Source organism: Ochotona princeps, chromosome 27 (assembly GCF_030435755.1).
Source record: "Ochotona princeps isolate mOchPri1 chromosome 27, mOchPri1.hap1, whole genome shotgun sequence".
Lineage (NCBI taxonomy): Eukaryota > Metazoa > Chordata > Mammalia > Lagomorpha > Ochotonidae > Ochotona > Ochotona princeps.
Window position 1 is genome coordinate 2,882,966 of NC_080858.1, and position 19,959 is coordinate 2,902,924.

Here is a 19,959-nt window from a genome sequence, read left to right on the forward strand (position 1 = left end):
TCCACTTTTAAGAAAAGAAAGGGAAATTGCAGATTAAGTTGAAAGCAAACAAAAACAAGGAAACACAAGAGCAGAAATCAATGAAATACAAAGCAGAAGCTAGGAAAAATCAGTGAAGCCAAAAGCAGATTCTTTAAACAGAATCAATAACCTGGGTGGTATTCTAAGCCCCTGCATTTGGCCCGGCCCACCTCTGGCTGTTGCATTCATATGGAGAGTGAGCCAGGGGGCAAAAGATACCTATCTGTCTCTTTGTAACTGTCTTCCAAACAAATACAATAAATCTTGAGCAAAAAGATAAGAAAAGAGGTTATTGCTAGACATTGAAAGGAAAAGAATGGGGAAAAAAACAGTTCATGTTCTGTGTCCATAAATTTGAAAACATATATGAAAGGGACTGAATTGTATGAAAAACACACATCTTCAAAATTTACTCAAGAAGAAATAGAAAACATGAATAGTTCCACATCTATTAAAGAAACTGAATTTTCTGTAAAAACCTTCTAGCAAAGAAACCTCCAAACTCATGCTGTTCACCTGGTACATTCCAAGAGGGGAGAATCCTTGTTCTATACAATGCTTCCAGAAGGTCAAAGGGGAAGGAATATTTCCCAGCTCATTTTATAAAGCAACATTACCTTGATGTCAAGCAAGACAAAAGCATTATGAAAAAATTATAGACCAGTATCCTTTATGAATATAAATACCAGAGTTCTCCACAAGACCCTGGCAAAATAATATTTGTAGGAGCATTAGTCACAGTAGTAAGACAGTGGAAGAGACCCAGTTGCCCAGTGGAAGAGACCCAGTTGTGGGTAAATGGATAAGCAAAATTGATATATACTTACAGTGGAATATTATTCAGCCTTACACATCAATAAAATTAAGATATGTGCTGCAATATGGATGAAAGCTATTATGCTAAGCAAAAGCAGAGAGCTAAAAGAAACAATGATTCCATTTGTGTGAGTTATCTAGAGACAGATGACTGGGTAGGGCATCAGGACAGCGAGATTGGATTTGTCGTTTAGTGGTTATAGTTTGGGATGATGAAAAGCTTGTAGTGACAGACAGTGATAATGGGCTGTATAATATTGGGAATATGCTTCATACCATGAAACTGAACTTAAAAATGCTAAAAATGGTAAATTGTGTGTTTTTATGTGATGCCACAATAAAAAGGAGGAGCTATACTAGCAAATTGAATCCAAAAGTTCATAAAAAGAATATATCATCAGTCTTACGGTTTTCATCTGTCTAGAACCATTTTTAGACTTATTTCCTGATACACAGGTCTGATTGAGTTGTTTTCTTTTTTTAAAATTATTTTTTTAAATTTTATTTTATTTAGGATTCCTCCCCAAACTCCCACCCCCCAAAAGGTTTTCCCCACGTTGCTACAATCGTATAGTCCTTCATAAGGAGTCATAATTCCATCAGTCTCTTATTTAAGTATGCCCTGACATTGCTGGTACAGACAGTGTCAGACAGTCGGCATCCCATTGTTTACACATTTCCAACAGTTTCATTGGGAGTCCATCTTTTGTTTGGAAGCGGGAATGCATGATGCATTATACCCCCACATCTGGATATGGCAGACACCAGTACTGTATCACTATACATTTCCATAAATGAGAAGCTATGAAACAAGGTCAACAACTGGTATGAATTAGAACAACAGCCACAACAACAACTTGTAGCACCATGAAAAAAAACATGCCACTGAGTAACCAACACATGGGTGACAAAAAGGAAACACAAAAATCTCTTGCATAAAAAATTATGCCACTGTGTAATCCATGAGCCAGTGATGAACACTGAGTCATTCTCAAAATCTAAATACCTACCAAGTAAACTTTCCACCTAACATGAAAAGCTTACTAAAATCAAGTCACTGTTCACCTTTCTAAGTCTACTATTACTCTTGCACATTTGCCTAAAGCTGTAATCAATCACAACTAAGTATTTCCTCCAGAATTCTGTTGTGTCTCTGTTTCTAAATCTATCTTCTCTTCTCCTTTGGTGACTAATCACCAGATAAATTCTCCTCTTTCAGAAACACACTGGCACGGTGCTTGCGTGCTCCTCCCTGCTAGCTGTGAGTCCTTGCTGTCATGTAGTCTGTTCCCTGTGTCAACTGTCATGTTTGTCTGTTGAGCACCTGTTCCAAGGATGCCGATTCTGCGCTGGGTTTTAGAAATTTAATAATGAGTAGTAAGACACACCCTTTCTGTGTGGGAGTTTATCAGTCTAGCACAGCAGACAGACACACAGGTACACACATGTTCAAGACAGCATGCCGAATGCGAAGCTGGAAGCAAGCAGCAGGCACTTACTGCTTGAGGTTTTGTTCGACTCTGCATATAGTGTGTCCCCTACTTTTTCTTCTAGAGTGTAAGCACCTTCTGGGCAGCAGATCCTCCTACTCTCCTGCAGGACTGACTTCTGTGCATTGAGTGCGCACAATTACATATTTGCAACGAGTACTAAGTTTTATTAGATGTCTTTATTCAAGACAATAAAAAGTGAAATTTTCACTACTAATTTAGTCTTTGTTCTTTTGGAGCCAGGCTTAAAGCAAACCTTAAGCATATGGTCCCTCAAAGCACTAAATAGTTTTGGGAGCTTACACAGGAACACTTTGTTCCTTGAGGTTAACTGCATGTTGATAATACTAGCATTTATCCAAGAGTTCACAAGAAATGATTTTGAGTTGTGAGAATAATGTGGGAATGTTAATGTCATCTCTGTGAATGAGGTGATGTATAAAAGGTGTTCTAACTGTGTGTATCTATAACATCTGTGAGAGCTTCAAGGAGATCAGAGAAATTTTTCATGAAAAAAAACTGAATGGATTTTGAATTTTGCTAATACCAAGATAAACTCATCCTTTAATTCCACTTCCCGTGAACTTTAAAACCCACTTTCATATGTTAAGTAACATTACAAATGTTCTTTATACAATACTAAATCCTGACGAAACTTACTTCAACCTGTTTACTCTCATTGACATAGTTTGATTTGGTATTTAAGAAATGTATTCACTACTTCTAAATAGCATTTTCATTATACTGTGTGAAAACAGATCATGTCTCTGCCTGTGACCCAATTAAATCCTGACCATGTGTTTAAAACAGCAAGGCTTACAATATAGATATTTTATCTGCAAATGAATTATGAATTCCTGTCTTCCATTTTTATAGAAGCAACCAAAATTGAAATTCTATTAAAAACAGTTAAAAACTGGTTGTATTGCCAAAGACTAGAATTAACTTGAATCTTGTGAGCATTTACTATAAAAGAAAAAATGGTAAATTATGCATCATCAAAAGGAAGAATTTCATCAAATTAAGAGCTTCTGTACTTCTAAAGATATTTAGGACAATAAAAGGGCAAACGACATCTTAGGAAGAAATGCTGAGAATACATGTATCTGACATGGAACTCAGTAAAAACATACAAAAAGCACATGGAAGACATGCAAATTTAAAAATTGGCAAAATACTTGAATACTTTTTACAAAAAAGCCATAGGTATGTGAAAAGACGTTCAACATTATTCATTAGAGATTTCTAAGTTATTCTGTAAAGCAGCAGTTTCTGGCTTTTTATGTTGCTCTGTTCTCCTCTACATGGAAATTTAAGTTATAGAAGTTCAGTTATTACCAGGCTTGAGCTATGCTGAATAAAGTTAGTATTAACATTCTGGTATGTGTTTTGTAGGTGGATATGTGTACTGAAGTTTTTACCTAGGCCTGGAATTGAGGGGTCATAGTAAGGATTTACTTAACTGGAGTAGGGACTGCTGATTAGCTTCCAAAAGTTGTTTGCCTGTTTATGAAACTCATATGCTTATTTATATTCTCTTCAACAATATCTTAACGTTCCAGTGGTAACATATGTCAACACTTGATCTGTTGGTCCTGGTAATTTTACCTGTTCTGGAATTTCAAAGGGATAGTTCACTATAGTTTTAGCTTGCATTGGGCCATAACTGATTATGTTGAGTATTCCTGTATATGTCCTTCATAGCTTATTGGACACTGAGTGGATATGCAAAGTAAAACTAGAATGAGTACCATGTACTCCCTAGAATGGCTAGAATTGGAAAGACTGACATTATCCACTGCCAATTAGGATATGGAGCAACCAGCACTCACACACTTCTGCTGAGTTAGTTACAATGGTACCAGTGACTATTTGTCAATTTCCTATAAATTTGAACACATAATTATCAGATAACCTAGCAAGTTCCATTCACAGATGTTGACTTCAAAGAAATGAAAAAAAAAATATCCACACAAAAGTTTTTATACAAATGCTCGGGTTTTTTAAAATACTAGTAAAAACCAAAAAATGAGGAATAACACAAATACTCAACAGCAACTAAATGCTTAAACAAATGTCGGTGTCCAACTACTGAGCAATATAAAGAAATAAACTACTAATGTATTCAGTAACATGCGTGAATCTCAGAAACATGCCAAAGGGGAAAAAATGCCATCCAAGGAAAATGAGTACCGGGCTATCCCGTTTACATGGTGTGTAAGCTGGGCCTGATGTGGCTGTTGACTGGAAAAGAGAGAAAATTGACTTATACCTTGTTTTCAGTGGTGGATACACAAGTGTGTATTACTAGTCTCAAAAGTTGCTGATTAGGGCCACGTGGGATATCAGCGTGTCTGGTTTGAGTCGCAACTATTCAATTCCTGATCCAGCTTCCTGCTAATATTCCTGGGAAGCAGCAGGCAGTGACTGAAGGACTCAGATCCCTGCCACCCCTAGGGGCTGGCTGGATGGACCTCTGGGCTCTTGGCATTGATTTGGCTATTGCAGGGCTTTAGGGAGTGAACCAGCAGATGGAAGATCTTTCTGCCCGTCACTCTTTCAAATAAATACAACTGTTTAAAAAAAAAAAAGTCACCGAACAGAATGCTTTCAGATCTTTATATTATTTGTCAATTTTGAAAGGTAAAAATAATTAAGCCTTGTAAAAGATTAAAAAAAAAGAATACCTAAGTAATTTGTTACATGTGTTTTTTAGCATATTTTTTATTTGCAAATCAGAGTAACAGAGAAAAAGGAGAGAGAGATCTTCCATCTCTTGAATTTGCCATAATGCTAACCTCTGTTTTTCTTTTTTAAGTAATTATTTGAGAGACAGAGTGGCAGAGAGAGAGAAAGCTGGGAATTCAGTTCACATCTCCCTTGTGGGTAGTGGGGGCCCAACTACCCAAGACATCACAGGCTGCCTTCTTGGCATATCAGGAGGAAGTTGTAATCTAAAGTGGAGCCAGAACTCTTCATGGCCCAGGTACCCAATACTGGGTACACACATCCAAAGTCGGATCTGAACTGATAGGCCAAATGCTTGTCCCCATGTGTACAATATTTTAAATCAGCATGATATCAAAGACCTTTCATGTAGCTTGACCTCAACAGAAATAGTTCAGCCTGTGTTTTTAGTCTCCAGATCACTAGAGAAGCTTTGTCCTCTTCCTCCTGCCTGGCACATCTGCTCCGTCTGCCATCTCAGAGAAAGATTTCTTTGTGTGGAGAATATGAGAACCTGCACAACTTACTATTGTTCCAGAGTAGAGGGAATTAACTTTCACTTCGCTTTAAGAGTGAAGTTTTTAAAAGAACAGCTTTCTGGCAGAGGGAAGCCTTAGCACCCATTGTGCAAATCCTTTGCCTAAAACAGACTGCGGTGAACAGCTAAGCTAGGATTGTAAATATTTTCCCTGGTGGCTAGTGGAGAAATATTTATGAAATGCAAACTTGAGTTTCTTCCAAAACTCCCAACTGAAATGTGCCTGTATATATCCCCATAGTACATACTAACAATGAGAAAGTCAAACATGTCAACAGCAGTGGATCACAGTTTGGAAGCAGCATTGCTCGCAGTAGCTGTTAAGGAGCTCCTTAGTCTGTGGGCTGTGGAGGACAGTGGTCTGACAGTGCGCCTGCGTTTTGTGGTACTACATAAGCATTGCAAAGAAACAGATCTGTGTAAGACAGGCACGGATGACGATTCTCATTAATCCCCAAGGCATGGAATCTGTCCTAGAGCTCTTGGGTTTGTCAGAGTCCTTGCCCACCTGGGGCATGCTGGGAAGACCCATCCTGTTTGCCCAGTTGGAGTCTCATGGTGGGCAGAGTGCGGAGCGCTTTGAAGACGCCACCCGGCTCCCCATGCTGATGTGGAGCTGTGCTATTCACCTTTCCTCAGCAGCTGACTCCAACCAAGCCACAGGCTTGACACGCTCTTGGTTTGAAGTCTAAGACCTCAAGAGTTTATTACGTCTTGTCTTAACCTTGAGTCCACTGAGGGAGCTATTAAAAACGAGATTTGAAAGGTTAAAAGTAAACCTGCTGAAGTTTACTACTAAGAAAATGCAAGGCACATTATCTGCCCATAGACAGTTGGGGGGTTATTTTTGCTGGATGTTGACAGCCTCCAATAGTAGCTCTTAATTTTCTTTTGGTCACCAACCCTGTTGAGAATCTGATGTATTTTCTCATCGTCTCTCCTTCTCTCCCAAGCTCTCTTCTTTCATCTTTCCTCCTTTTGCTTCCTTCTTTAAATGTTCTTCCATTGCCTTCTTTGAGGCCCTGTGCCTTGTACTCCCCCACTTCCAGAATGCCCGGAGCATTTTGCATGCACTTTGCATGCAACTTTAGGGATTTTGCTGAACCCCGAAAGCCCTCCGGAGTCAGGAAACATCTTCAAAGTAATTAATTACATAACTAAAAATATTTCACTTTCTCCCCAGGCAGAAACTTAGTATCTGCAGGAATAACAATAGAATACCTTTCTCTTCTGGGTCTGCCCATAGAAGATCCTCCAAATAAACCCATTCAGCTCCCAGGCAATGTGAACTGGGAGATAAGGACTTTGACGTTTCATTTCCAATCAAAAGAGGCTGTTCTGCTGCGTGTGAGAGGAGTGCTTGGTTGCACGTGGTAACCTTCAAGGACTCTCTTTAAACCCAAGACAGAAAGAAGGCCACAGGAGTTTAAGAATCAGGATGTGGGCACTGGTATGACTTTGTGTCTATAAACCTCCCTTGGCATTCTCACTGAAAAAAAAAAACATTTATTGATTCACTGTTGCCTAGGCAGCTAATGTGTTTTAATATATGATTATAGCTACTGTGACTTGAGGGGTGAAACTTGGCGCTCTGACCTCAAACCTAGAATTCCTTTTGTGTTCTCTGTCAGTCCAGCTCCTGTAGAAAGGAAGGGCTCTGAATGCTAAAGGAGACTGTTTATCCAAAGAACTGGCGTCCTGTCCACTGGGAGTCTCGGGAAAACCCCACAGAGAGCAGAGGTGCACTTTTGAGCTTTGAGTAATCTGTGCCTGAGTTTTGTTTTTCCATGTGTTGAGTTGTGACACCTGATAACATTGAAATACACACACACACACACACACATCAACAAATAGAAAATATGGGTAAACCAAATTTCCCTTTTCCTGACCACCTCATTTATACAACATCCATACTTCCATCGTCAATGATTAGGAGAATCGCATCTGAGGAGTCTTCAGGGAATTTATGGAAAATGAGCATGATGAACAAATGAGTCATATTTTTGGAATTTTTTTTTAGCAAAGTAAACTTTTGAATTCTCTTTTCCATGAACTTTTTGAAGCCCTGCCACTTAGGACATTTACAGGAGTCTGGTGAGAAAATACATTTTTTTCCATATCTGAAGTGCTTTAACTGCTCACTAGCTGCTCAGATGAGGAAGAAAAGACCTTTACATGGTGCATAGCTACAGGGAGAGAGCACGGGGGGGAGTGAATCTGCCCTAAAGGTCTTGGTACTACCAAGGAAACATCACTATATCAAAACGCTGGTTGGGGCTCAAACACTGCAGCTGTGGCTTGGAGATGCACTATATTTTGTTTGAGAAGACCCAGTCTGACAAAGTAGCAGTATAAAATTTGGCAGAGAAAAACTAGATTCTAGAACATTTCCTTAACTGCTCCATGTGTGAAACTCCTTTTGGTCTCCCTACTTTGCATAATGTAAGTGATTATAATGGCTACGTCAAGTGTCGTGTATATTCTGTTTTCTGATATCACTCATTTTTAAACCAAAAACAAAAAACATCACAGGAAATCAGTTTCACATAATCAAGTTCTGAAACCAGGGCTTATTTAGTTCTTAATTTAGAGAAGGAAAAATGGTGATTGCCCCATGTCTTTAGAGGTTTTGGAGAAATGAAACAATTTTTTGCCAAGAGCTAGTGGTAGAATTAGCCCGTGCATAGCCTGACAGCTCTTGTTTCATATTAGAGCAAAAACAGGGTTTAGCTTTTGACAGCACGTAGGGCTTTTGGAAGAGTGGTCTCCTATGTCCATATCCACAGCTTAAAGGCAATATTTTAAAAGTGCAGAAGCTCCAACTCACTTTTCTTTGATCAGAAAAGAGCAGTGGACTCCTCTAACTAGACAATTGCTCTGTAAAATCCCTTGTTTTATACTTAAGCTGTTTTTGGCAAAGCCATTTCTGTCACTGTTAAACATTTGCTTGAATCATATGATTCAAATGTGAGTGAGTCTGCTCTTCACTGGAACAAATTTTTAACCTGAAGAAATACTATTTTCTGTGTAGCTTATACGTATCTTCCTCACTGACTACAGTTATACAACACTGGACTGACTCCTCTTCATTGAGTCACTTAAGAGAACAGATTTTCAGTGTGTTACTGAAACTGATATTTTGTATAAACCTTATACTTTCAAGATAATGAAGAGAAATACATGTGATTTTTGTGGATTTGTTGGTATTCTTTAAGCTCTTAGTTGCCAGGGCCTGACAAGTAGTCAGTTATGGAGAATGGTATATGCTATAGCGGTTGTAATAAGAAATGTACATAAATGGATACATGAATGACTACATATTGTTGAATGCATAGAAACATCATCTCTGGGAGCTCATAGCCTCACGGCAGTTGTAAGTAATAAACATCGCTTACATCCAAGCATATAAATTGTTTGAAGCAAAATAAATACTCTAGTGGAAATCAGCAGAATACCAGGGGCAGCATGGGAATAAACACGCCATAGATTCCTGTAGCAAGTGTGACCAGTTGATAAAGGATCCTAGCCTCTGGGGTTCACCATGCTTAATTGAGTCAAAATAGTCATAACTACTGCCATTAGCAATTACACAAGAGCATGAGGTCTTAGATTTCAGTTCAAGCCAGCAAGTATTTTTGTGTCGATGCTGGTTGTTATTCTACATATATTAACAAAGTCCTTCATTCCAGCATTTAGCATCTAGTGGAGGCATCAAATGGGTAAAAACTTAATTATTTTTTACTTTTAGTACAAAGATAAACTAACAAAAATAGCTGGAAGCAAAGACAAAATTGGGACTCTTTGTCCCGGAAAGAGTGAAAAAGATAGGGTGCTCAGGAGATGAGGAGGAGCCCGGAGAAGGGGTTGGTGTCCTGGGGAAATGTCGAGATGAGGAGGTACCCGGAGAAAGGGTTGGTGTCCTGGGGAATGCTGAGATGAGGAGGTGCCCGGAGAAGGGGTTGGTGTCCTGGGGAATGTCAAGATGAGGAGGTGCCCAGAGAAGGGGTTGGTGTCCTGGGGAATGTCGAGATGAGGAGGTACCCGGAGAAGGGGTTGGTCCTGCAGAATGCTGAGATGAGGAGGTGCCCAGAGAAGGGGTTGGTGTCCTGGGGAATGCTGAGATGAGGAGGTGCCCAGAGAAGGGGTTGATGTCCTGGGGAATGTCGAGATGAGGAGGTGCCCGGAGAAGGGGCTGGTGTCCTGGGGAATGCTGAGATGAAGCTCAGGGCCTGTGGCTTGGGCTGAATCACTGAGCTCACGACAAGCAGGAAGGTACAAATCTAAGTGGCCAACAAAGGAGCCTGAATTGTTCCTGTTTATTATTATCTATGGGTTTTTATCTATTTGTATTTATGATGTATTATGTATTTTTATATAATATTTTATATATATTATTATGTTTTTACATGTTATCATTATAGCTTTTCATCTTTTTTATTTATTATTACCTATGGGTTTAAAAAAATGTCCACTCTGTTCTGTGTCCTGATCTAGAGCAAAGGCACTTTTCCCTGAGTAAGTAAAATGGGGAACTTAATATACGGTGCAGAAGATTCTACCTGACCTTGGGTGAGCCCAAGAGAGCTGGTTGCTTGGCTGTTAGGGAGGTCTTTCGACATAACATGCAGGCGTCAAGAATGAGTACTTTCTAGAAAACCTTTAAGTCCATCTTTTGCTTGGAAGGTAATAAATCTCATTAACAGCTGGACAGTATGTGTTAAAGTAGTACAAACTAGCATAGTTCAGTAGGCAAGAGGTTTGTCTTTGTGTTAACTCTTTAATAAAGTGAGTTTATCTAGAAAAGGAGGGGTTTTAGGTTTTCTACTCCTTCACACCCAAACGTTGGTGAATGCTAGTCGCTCATCAGAGAGCAGCTGTGCCCCACGCACTGACAGCCTTGCCTTGTCCCCAGGTCATGGGATCAGTGATTTGTGGGGGGCAGTAAAACAATGTCATATGAAAAGAACCAGACCAGGGCCCAAGATAACAGCACTATGTCGACACTCTGCGGCCACTGCTGACCTTGTTGTACGAGATGTGTCCGTGTTTGGTCAGCGAGGCTAAGGCCGAAGGTGAATGAAAGAACACTGCTGTAAATGCCTTAAAGGACTCACCAAAGGAAAGCCTTTTGAGTGCAAACATTCCAGAAGCCGCCTGTTTGCCTTCTATGGGTAGCAGTCGCAGGCGCTGGCCTTAGCTGCTGTAAAGCCCTGTCAGTCCTCAGCAGCTCCCTCACCCCCTTCTCTCCTGTCCCCTCTCCCTTCCTTCTGTACTTCTTATTTCCTTTCTCGGAGCTACTGGGGTCTTGGTGGGAGGAAAAACTCATTTCCATCCTTTTTACTAACTCTAGAAGTTAATCAGATATGTAGAAATGTGAAAACATCGTTGATTTGATTGAGAGAGGGCCTGTTGTAGAGAAAGGATTGAACCAGGAGCAGTGATACCAGCTCCCTCGGCTTGGTCAGACCAGACTCGTCATTAGCAAGGGACGTTGTGGGGCTGCACTCCCAGAGCCCCCTTTTGCTGATTTTGAAGTGTTGGGTGGCCATTTCTGAGGATGGTAGCTGTGTGTGCCCTCCTGCTGCAGGGGCTCCCCACCAGTCACCAGCAGTGTGCTCACCCTTGTAAAAGCTTGAACCAGACACTATAGTACAGTCAGTCAAACATTATATTTGAGCATGGTCTCAAAAGCAAACATTTGCACTAAATACCTGATTAGATGGTCTCCAAGCTTCCATTGAGACTGGCACTGTGCTCGGGAGAGATAAATGTTAGGGAAGGAATGAAGTTGGGAAGAATTGTTCATATTTGGATTATCCTGAAATGCCCAGAGGGATTTGTGGTTACACCGCCGTGTTTCCATGGTTCCCCTAGTAGAGGAACCTATCACTTCCCTAGCTGGGTACTGACTGTGAAAAGCACAGTTCTGTCCTGCAGGAATCAGTGGCATTATTGCTAAAAATATAAAAAGCATCACCAAATCAAATGCCTGACTATTTCAATTTTACCCATATAATTATGACTTTATCATACATTTACAAACAGTACACACACACACATATATATATTTTTTCAAAATTTCCATAAATACCAGCACAGACAGATTCTTGTTAAATGGCCGTCAACTATTTGTTCATGATTTAGAGTTGAGAAATGACGGGGTAAATTTTTAAAAACCAATGACAAATTGAGATAAATTGAGACTATTTATCAGGAACATAAGACAGGGTTAATCCGCAAACATCCAAACCCAATGAATGTACCATGCTAAAAAGAAACAGTTTCAAATCCAAATATAAGTGACATATGATACCATCTCTATCGACCTCGTCCCCACCTCTTAAAATTGGGCCAGCTTTTAATGTTTTCCGCTGACAAAAATGAAAGCATTAGAAACACCGTTATTGGATATAATTGTCCGTCTGTCTTATCCTGTGTACACCAACAAAATTCAGACATGAAATCTAATATAGAAATGTGAGTCTCCTTCTCATTTCTTATTGAATGAGGAGAGATTAGAAGGTGATATTTTACCATACTGGAGCCTGTGGTTTGAAGATGGTTTGGATTTTTTTTTTTTCATTTATATTTTATTTTGGAGTCAGCAAAGATTCTTTTTTTTTCCAATGGAGAATTTCTGCAGAATAATCTGAGCAGGGACATTATGATTTTAGGCAAAGCTTCACAAATATGTTGCTGATAGGGCTGATTCAATACAAAGATGACTGCCCAAGAGATGAGCCCTTAGGGTAGGGGAGCCACCTTCCTGTGGCCTTCAGAGTACTGTGTGTGCATCTCAACCTGGCCTGCCTGTGCCTCACTCCACGTTTGGGGGTTCTTACCTGCAGGAGAGATCTGGAAGTGGTGGAACTGAGCTTCACGCACCCCAGGATCTTTGCAAATCACCTCTGTTTCGGCAGACAGAGGACTGGGGAGCAGCTGGTATGCGGGCGTAGCGGGCTGGACAAGGGCACGCAGCATCGTCAGTTTCCAGTGGTACACAAACAGGGTGATTTCTGAAGCTAAATGAGTCCCCTGCCCATGGCGTTTTTCTCTTGTGACTTTTTTCAAACTAATCCTGTAGTGCCATCTTGGTGCCACAGAAGTCTACGTGGCCCGTATGATGGTGCTAAAAATTGAGGTCTCGGGAACTTAGAATCCTAAAACCACAGTTTTCATCTTGTTTCTTTTCTGTCTGTCTCTCATCTCTTGTGTTCCCTGCTTGTGTGGGGCCAGGCCCCTCCTCCGGTGACTTTCCCTGGACTGAAAGGAGAAGGTAGCGGCGCCTGTCAGCCTGTCAGCTCGTCACCTCCCCAAGGCATGCCGACCTCTGGCTTTTATATGTCACCACGAGCCGCTCTGATATGCCCTCTTGTGTGTCAGAGCGATAGGCCTGCCCAGGGGGCTGGGAGCGGTCCCTGGGCCTGAGAGGCGGAAGCCACGGCTGCAACCTGCACTTTGATGGCATTCTCAGCCCCTCTCCCAGCGCATTACAGCTCAAGCTGCAAAACTATTTTAGGGAGGAAAAACAGTGGAGGCTCCGTTTCATGTTTTTATCTTGCTGCCAGGACAGTTGGTGAACCTGTTTTATTTCTGGGCCGTTTAAACTCTATTTTCAAATCAGTCAGTCACCGGGATGAGAGCAGTTCTTTCCAGATGATCCCATCTTAGTGCTAAAACCATGTTGTTTGCAAGATAAATGGATGGATCCCAGGAAGGTCTTAAATCATGGCGGCAAAACCTGCCTTTCTTCGGCTCATCTGAGAGAGGTTTTCATGGCCGCTTCCGTGGGGAGCGGTGCGCCGGGAGCTGACGTGTGAGGGGCCGCAAGATGGCGGCTGGCCGAGGGCCAGGAGGCGGGATTTGTCCCGCCAGCAGGCAAACAGGAAGTCACAAGGATAGGCTAATGCTCCCGCGCTGCGATTGCTGGCCTATCAGATAGCGCCCAGGGATCCACGGGGAGAAGTGATTGGTGGAGAACTGTATTTAAGCAGCCCGCGTTCGCAATAAACCTTTTCCTTCGGCTTTTTCCTTTGCCTCCCTCTCTTCTTTCGGCTTCTTTTTGTTTCGGCTTTCCGTTCGTTCGGTGTGTGTGTGTTCCTTCGGGGTGTGTGTGTGTGCCGGTTGCGGTGGCGGTTCCTGTTTTTCCCAGGCCCTTGAGATTCCTCGCCATTTTAGTGTCGCTGTAGGGCGGCGACAGCTTTCTGCCTCACTCTGCACAACCGTTGCCCAAAAGCGGGGACAATAACAGACTTGCTCGTGCCAGTATCTTCCTTGGCATCTTCTTAGGAAAACCTTAGGGTAGGTGCCACCAATGTGTCATCTCCGAAAAACAACACCCAAACTCTTTCTACTTAATACAGTCTGCCGACCCCCGTGGCTGGACTTGTCCGCTCTTGGCCTGTGGGCCTCTGGTTTCCTAGCTGTGCTGAGGGGAGGAAGGGAATTGTTTTGTTTTGTTTTGTTTCCCTTGCTGCCCCCTTTCTCCTTTGATGTTTTTGAAAAACTCCGGTCTCCGAGGAAAGAGTTTTTTGCAGTACTCCTGCCCCCTCGCAACTAAAAAGGAGAAAGAAAATGCAAATATTACAGCGGCCTCCTGTTTTGTAGCTTAAAGCTACCAGCACAGACAGTCCAGATTTTGGAAAGGGTTCCATGTGCGTGTTTCTTTTAAGAGCAAAAGGTGAGCATGCGGGATTCTGTCTAGGGAATCGGGTTCGTGGTGGCAGTCAGGAAATAGCCTTCAGTGTGGAGGCTTGAGATGGGAGAATTTCACTTGTACGGAAAAGCACTCACAGCACAGCTTCAGAACTCAGATGTCCTTAGTGTCTAAGATGTGCATCCCTCTGCCAGGGAGGAGCAAGCGAGAAGACTTCTGGCTCAGAGCCTTGTGCCAAATCTGGGTGTGCCCTGCCCTTCCCCAGGGCTCACCCAGCCCCATGTCCCTGAGACACCAATCCTTAGAAAAACAAAACTGAAAACGCACTTGTCATGTTAGTAATTCAGCCTCAATTCAGGACCTCTTGAAATCATCTGCTTCAAACAACCCTGAAGAGACACTGCTTACACCTTTTGGGAGTTGAATCATCACTGACCAGAAGCAGAAATTCCATGCCTAGACCTTGGTCAGGTAGGCAAGAGAAAAAGTGATGCAGTTAGAAGATAAGGACGATTTTCATGACAAAAAATAATAGAGCTGAACATTTCAACAGATGACATTTTCCTAAGTATTTCTTTTAAAATGTCTTTGTTGATTTGCATGGCCCTGTCATACCATTGCGGCCGTTTTCAATATAGACTTTTCCAATAGGCATAGGCTAATGCATTATTTTCATGTTTAATGCCACGAAATAATTTGAGATTCTCAGACAGACATCGACCAACGTATTTTGGCACAATTGCAGCCTTTGCTGTGAGAATGTTCTAGATAGGCACACGTTACATTTAGTATACAACTTATATAAAGATTTCTAAATCAATCAATAGTAGCTGTGTTATGCCACACTGCTTTTTATCACCAGAGGAGTATATCGTTATCATATCTTTTAACAGTTGTCAGAGCTTTATTATGCTATTTTTTTCCTGTGCCCTATTCCAACTTATAGCTTACTAAGCCAATTTTTCAGTTAACAGATTCCTCAGAGAAGAAGGGAGGGAGCCTTCTAGGCATAATTTGAGCATCAGATTTCTGAATATTTAAAAATAAAGATGGAATGTGTTTATCAAATGTGCAAATGGAGTACAGAAACAATGATGTTTTGAAGCCAGGAAGTTTAGAAATTCTGAGTTCATTTTCAATCTCTGTTCGTCTGCTTGAGAAGTATTTATCAAATGCTTGTAGTGTTCAGGTCCTATATATTTTTTTAAGGAAACCATATGATATTGCATGTGTGTGTATCTTCATGTGTGTGTATGTGAGCATGTAAGCATGCGTGCATATAGATTTCCCTGTGGCCCCAAATTCCAGTGCTGTATTTTTAAGCTTTAGCTTCAATGATTGGTTTCATTTATTCTTTGTTTATTGAATAATTTGGTACTGAATGTGTTATTTTCCTGAAAGATGGAAAAAGAAGTTTCTTTTCGCTTTGTAGTCTAGTGAATGCTTATAATTTATTGGCCATGTTTTTTTGCAGTGTCCATTTATGGAATTTGGTTTTACGATAAGGAAGAATGCCAAAGAATCGCAGAGCTTATGAAGAAGTAAGTGCCCAAAGCTTATTATTTTTCAGGACCTGGTACTTTTGTTTGTATTTCTAAGTGAATGCAACTACACTGTAATTTTAGCAGAATAGATCTCAGTGGTCAGGCAAATGTTTAACATTACTTAAATGGAAAAAAAAATTGACATTAGAAATTACTTGCTGTATTTTTACTACGTGTGATTAATTCATCTCAAATGACTCAACATTTTCCTCTGCCTATGGAAAATATATGCAAGGATAATATGAATTGTTCCAGATGGCATGTCTTCTTAATGTTTTCCTCATCTGTAAATTAGCATATTATGCTTTGAAAAGATCTCAGTGTGTCTTATCAGGCAAAAGAACATTCAGCGGGGCCAGTGCTAGGATGCCGTGGTTTAGCGGACACCTGCAACACCAGTGTCCCGTATCCAAGATGCTGGTCAAGTTCTGGCTGTCATGCTGCAGCTCCAGCTCCCTGCTGATGTGCCTGGGAAGGCCGCGGAGGATGACCAACGTGGTCAGAACCCTGCCACTCACCTGGGAGACCTGGGTGAAACTCCTGGCTCCTGGCTTCAGTGGACCAGTGAATGGAAGATTCTTTCTGTCTCCCTCTGTCTTTCATATATATAATCTTTTTTTTTAATGGATACTGGACTCACAGCCTATGGGACTGGTTTTCATATATATAATCTTAAAAGGAAGAGGAAGAAGAACATTTAGAATCCTCCGAAAAGGTCACTCCAGATTCTCTACAATTGCACATATTCTTCTGTCCTGTTTTGCTTTAACTCTCCAGCTGTGTTTATAGGAGCTGATATTTTTCTCCCAGCCTCAGAAATTGAGTACCCTAGACTTTATTTTCAGCCGTTTTGGTCGTTTCTGGATGAATGCTAATTTAGTTCACACTGCTAGACACTCTCCATGCCCCACCTCTCCCACTCTTAACCCTCCTGAGATGCTTCATGTTTTGTCCCATTCTGCATTTGGGGAAACTGAAAAAAAATTCACTGTCCCAGTTTCCTCACCCTGGGATTTCCTGATGACTTTGAAAGGAGGACCCAGGTGTGCTTGTCATCTGCTCCTGTGAGCCATGGTCCAGGACTGATGTTATTTCCATGCTGTCTGTGGGCAGGGGTGAGGGCCTTGGAATGAAATGTGTTTCCTATACATGTGGTGCTCAGCCTGGGCCTGGACTCATCCAGGCCTGTGGGATGGCTGCCACCCACGTGGATGTGACCAAGCAGCTGTCTACCAGAGAAGTGATTTCCATCTTAAATCCTAGGGTGGTGAAAGGACTCCAGCATGACCCTGAGGAAATGAAAACCAGGGAGCACTTTTTAGTAAATATAATTGATTCCTGAAAATGCAGCCTGCGTGAGCTCAAGTTGCAGATGGCACTCAAGTGTATCCACACTATTGTTTACCAACATCGTAACAGCCAGTTACTAGGATATCTGTGTTATCGTAAACTGTGCAGTAGCCTATAGCAGAATTTCTTGTGGATTAAAAAGCACCCTGTAACCCAGCCAAAAAGCTGCGCTTAAACGATCTGTGTTCCGCAGTGAGGACTTAATAACTTGGGCAGGAAATTGATTATTTACTAGCAATAAGCAGCTGGTTTGTGTGGACTCTAGAAGTAAATCCCTCAGCAAAGTCAGAGCTTATTCACTCTCTTTCTTTGTGCCATCCCCCGATAAACTCAGGGGCAATCATAAAGGAAATGGAGCTGACAGTCAGAACACAGAAAAGGAAACTCCATCTTTGTACATCACCCAGAAGCATGCAGGCAAGGTCTTCCAAAGAGCCACAGACGTGTAGCATGAAATGTCTGCACCCAGATAAGCCTTGTTGTGTTCTGCCTTCCGTTTACTTCCTGAAGTCTCCTGAAAGGCAGTCCACCCCCTCTTGGAGGCACTCACTGTCCGAGCAGTCTTCTCAACGTCCCTCTTCTGCCAATGGTGCCGTACTGTGTTTGCAAACGTCCAGAGAGGGACAGGGTCCCTATTGCTGGAACCCACCTTGCCTCGGATTCCAGGTCCTCTGGGGTGCAGGGAGGAGGAAAGCGCATGCCTGTCCTGCAGGTCCGTTAGGGTTTGGGGACTCTGTATTGGGCTGCCTCAGCAGGTGAGGGTGGTGTGCTTTTATATGTCCTGAGAGTTGGCCAGTTCTCTTCATGGGAAGGCGGCTCTTGGAGGTTTTCAACCAGGCCTCCATGTCTGTCGGACGACTCACCTCTGCCAGTGCCACGTACAAACGGCCACGAGCGATGCAGAAGCATCAAGGGGCATGGCCATGTGATGGGCGGGGTGGTAGGCGCTGCTGACCACCGGGCTTCACTTCTGGTCAGTGAACTCAGGACTTCATTTCTCAGTTGTCTTTGCATTGCCACTGCAGGAGAACTAGGATGGTTTGATAACTGCCTGTGCTGAGCTGATCTTGTGGGGCTTTTGCCGTCTGTTTTTCTAGCCTAGCTCAGCATGAACAGTTGAAAGCCTGCCAGGGGACTGGAGCAGGAGCCTCCCCAGTGCTCTTGAGCGCAGGAGATGGCAAGGAAGTCGATATCCTGCGCATGCTCACCAAGGCCAAGGATGAATACACCAAGGTGAGTGCCTGCCCTTCCTTGTTGTCCACACTGCGGTCCCACCGTTGAGAACACTGTCATTCTGACCGCCTGAGAGCTGTGCCACATGAGGCTGTGTGAGAAATAACATCATGTTTGCTTTTTATAGCGAGCGCAGATGACTTGCTTTCAAACAGTTCCAAGGTAGCCTAGGAAGTCCATGGCCTTCCTGTAGCTCCCAGCATCCATGGTGTCTGCTTTTGCTTGTGGTCTTTGAACTCCTCTGCAGTCTTATTTAAAGTATGTAATTTAATGTATGTATTTAAAGTAGCAACAAAGAAATATAGGAGCCTTTGTAATAAAACTCAACAAAAAATGAACAAAACCCACATGAGGAAGACTCCTAAATAACCCTGAGGCATAAAAAATAGACTTGATCTCATGAAAATGCATGCCCTGTTCTTGGACCAGGAGGTTCAACATAAGGCCCTTAGTTCTCTAAAGATCTGGGAGTTGAAGGTGCTCCCCGAGCAAATGCCACAGATTGCTCTTGTCTCGTTTTCCTGAAGCCAGGTAAGTTGATGGTAAGACTTGCGCAGGAAAGTCCTGGCAAAGAAAAGGAGAGGAAGAGAAGGGGAGGGGAGACACATGAGAGGAAAGGTGAGATGGTGGGAGTGGGAAGCAGCAATAAGCCCTACCTGATGTCACAACATTGACATCCAAACCTTCAAAATCAGGTGAGGGCTGGCATTTGACGTTAAGATTTAGCCACCTTAGGACACCCCATTCCCACAGCAGAGTCCCTGGCTCCACTTCCCAGCTCTAATTGGATCCCATCCTCCTGTAAGTACAAGACCAGGAGGCAGCAGTGACATCCCAGAGTTGCATTCCTGCCACCAACGTGGGAGACATGGCTTTGACCAGACCCAGCTCTGGTACAGGAATGTGGCTCTCACACACACTCTCTATCTCAACAAAAAACAAAAACAAAAAGTTTTCAAAGAGTGTGATCTCTCTCTCTCTCTCTCTCTCTCTCTCTCTCTCTCTCTCTCTTTTTTTGGTTGATGATGATGTTTACATTGTTGAACAGGGTGGGAAGGATTCAGGGTTAGGGAAAAGTGGGTGTGGTCATTGTTTCCAAGTTTTCTATTTCTTCTTCCCATATCTGGGGGAGGGGGAGAGATAAGGGGAGAAGCCATATCCAGCCTCCCAACTGCCCCAGTACCAGAGATGTTGAATGACTACCTGATACCGACCAAGGGTCCCAGGGTAGTGCACACTCCGAAGGTTCTGCTCAGGTGGTTACAATAGTTCTGCAATGCTGTCCATCTTGCCGATCTGTGGATGAGGGAACACTTTCAATGCCCATTGGCTGACACAGTCAACCTTAGAGTCTGCATTTGCCCCAACTTATGCTGTCATCATTTGGCTGGGGTAGTTGTCCAATTTGCTCTGTTCTCCTGCCTCTGCTGTGGTACCAGATGTCTTCTGCAGGTGCCAGTGGACTTCCGTATCCTCCATGTGTATATGGACCTTCCATCCACTGCTCCATCTTTTCCAATGAGTAGGATGAGTTTTGCAGGCAGGCCCAAGGACCCAGGCCAGGTGACGCAGGTCCCGCCAGAC

General features: G+C 42.5%; 2 protein-coding genes across 8 annotated transcripts in view; one reads left to right on the forward strand and one right to left on the reverse strand.

Moving 5' to 3' along the window:
* Nucleotides 1-12,573, reverse strand: part of CACNA1C (calcium voltage-gated channel subunit alpha1 C) — a 656,633-nt gene extending 644,060 nt beyond the window's left edge. For all 4 annotated transcript variants that reach the window (XM_058656024.1, XM_058656022.1, XM_058656023.1 and 1 more), the window contains exon 1: nucleotides 12,435-12,573. In XM_058656024.1, coding sequence (XP_058512007.1) covers nucleotides 12,435-12,573 — 139 coding nt within the window. The remainder of the gene's footprint in view (nucleotides 1-12,434) is intronic.
* Nucleotides 1-19,959, forward strand: part of DCP1B (decapping mRNA 1B) — a 51,608-nt gene that overhangs the window by 13,532 nt on the left and 18,117 nt on the right. For all 4 annotated transcript variants that reach the window (XM_058656032.1, XM_058656031.1, XM_004578838.2 and 1 more), the window contains 2 exons: nucleotides 15,723-15,789; nucleotides 18,240-18,375. In XM_058656032.1, coding sequence (XP_058512015.1) covers nucleotides 15,723-15,789; nucleotides 18,240-18,375 — 203 coding nt within the window. The remainder of the gene's footprint in view (nucleotides 1-15,722; nucleotides 15,790-18,239; nucleotides 18,376-19,959) is intronic.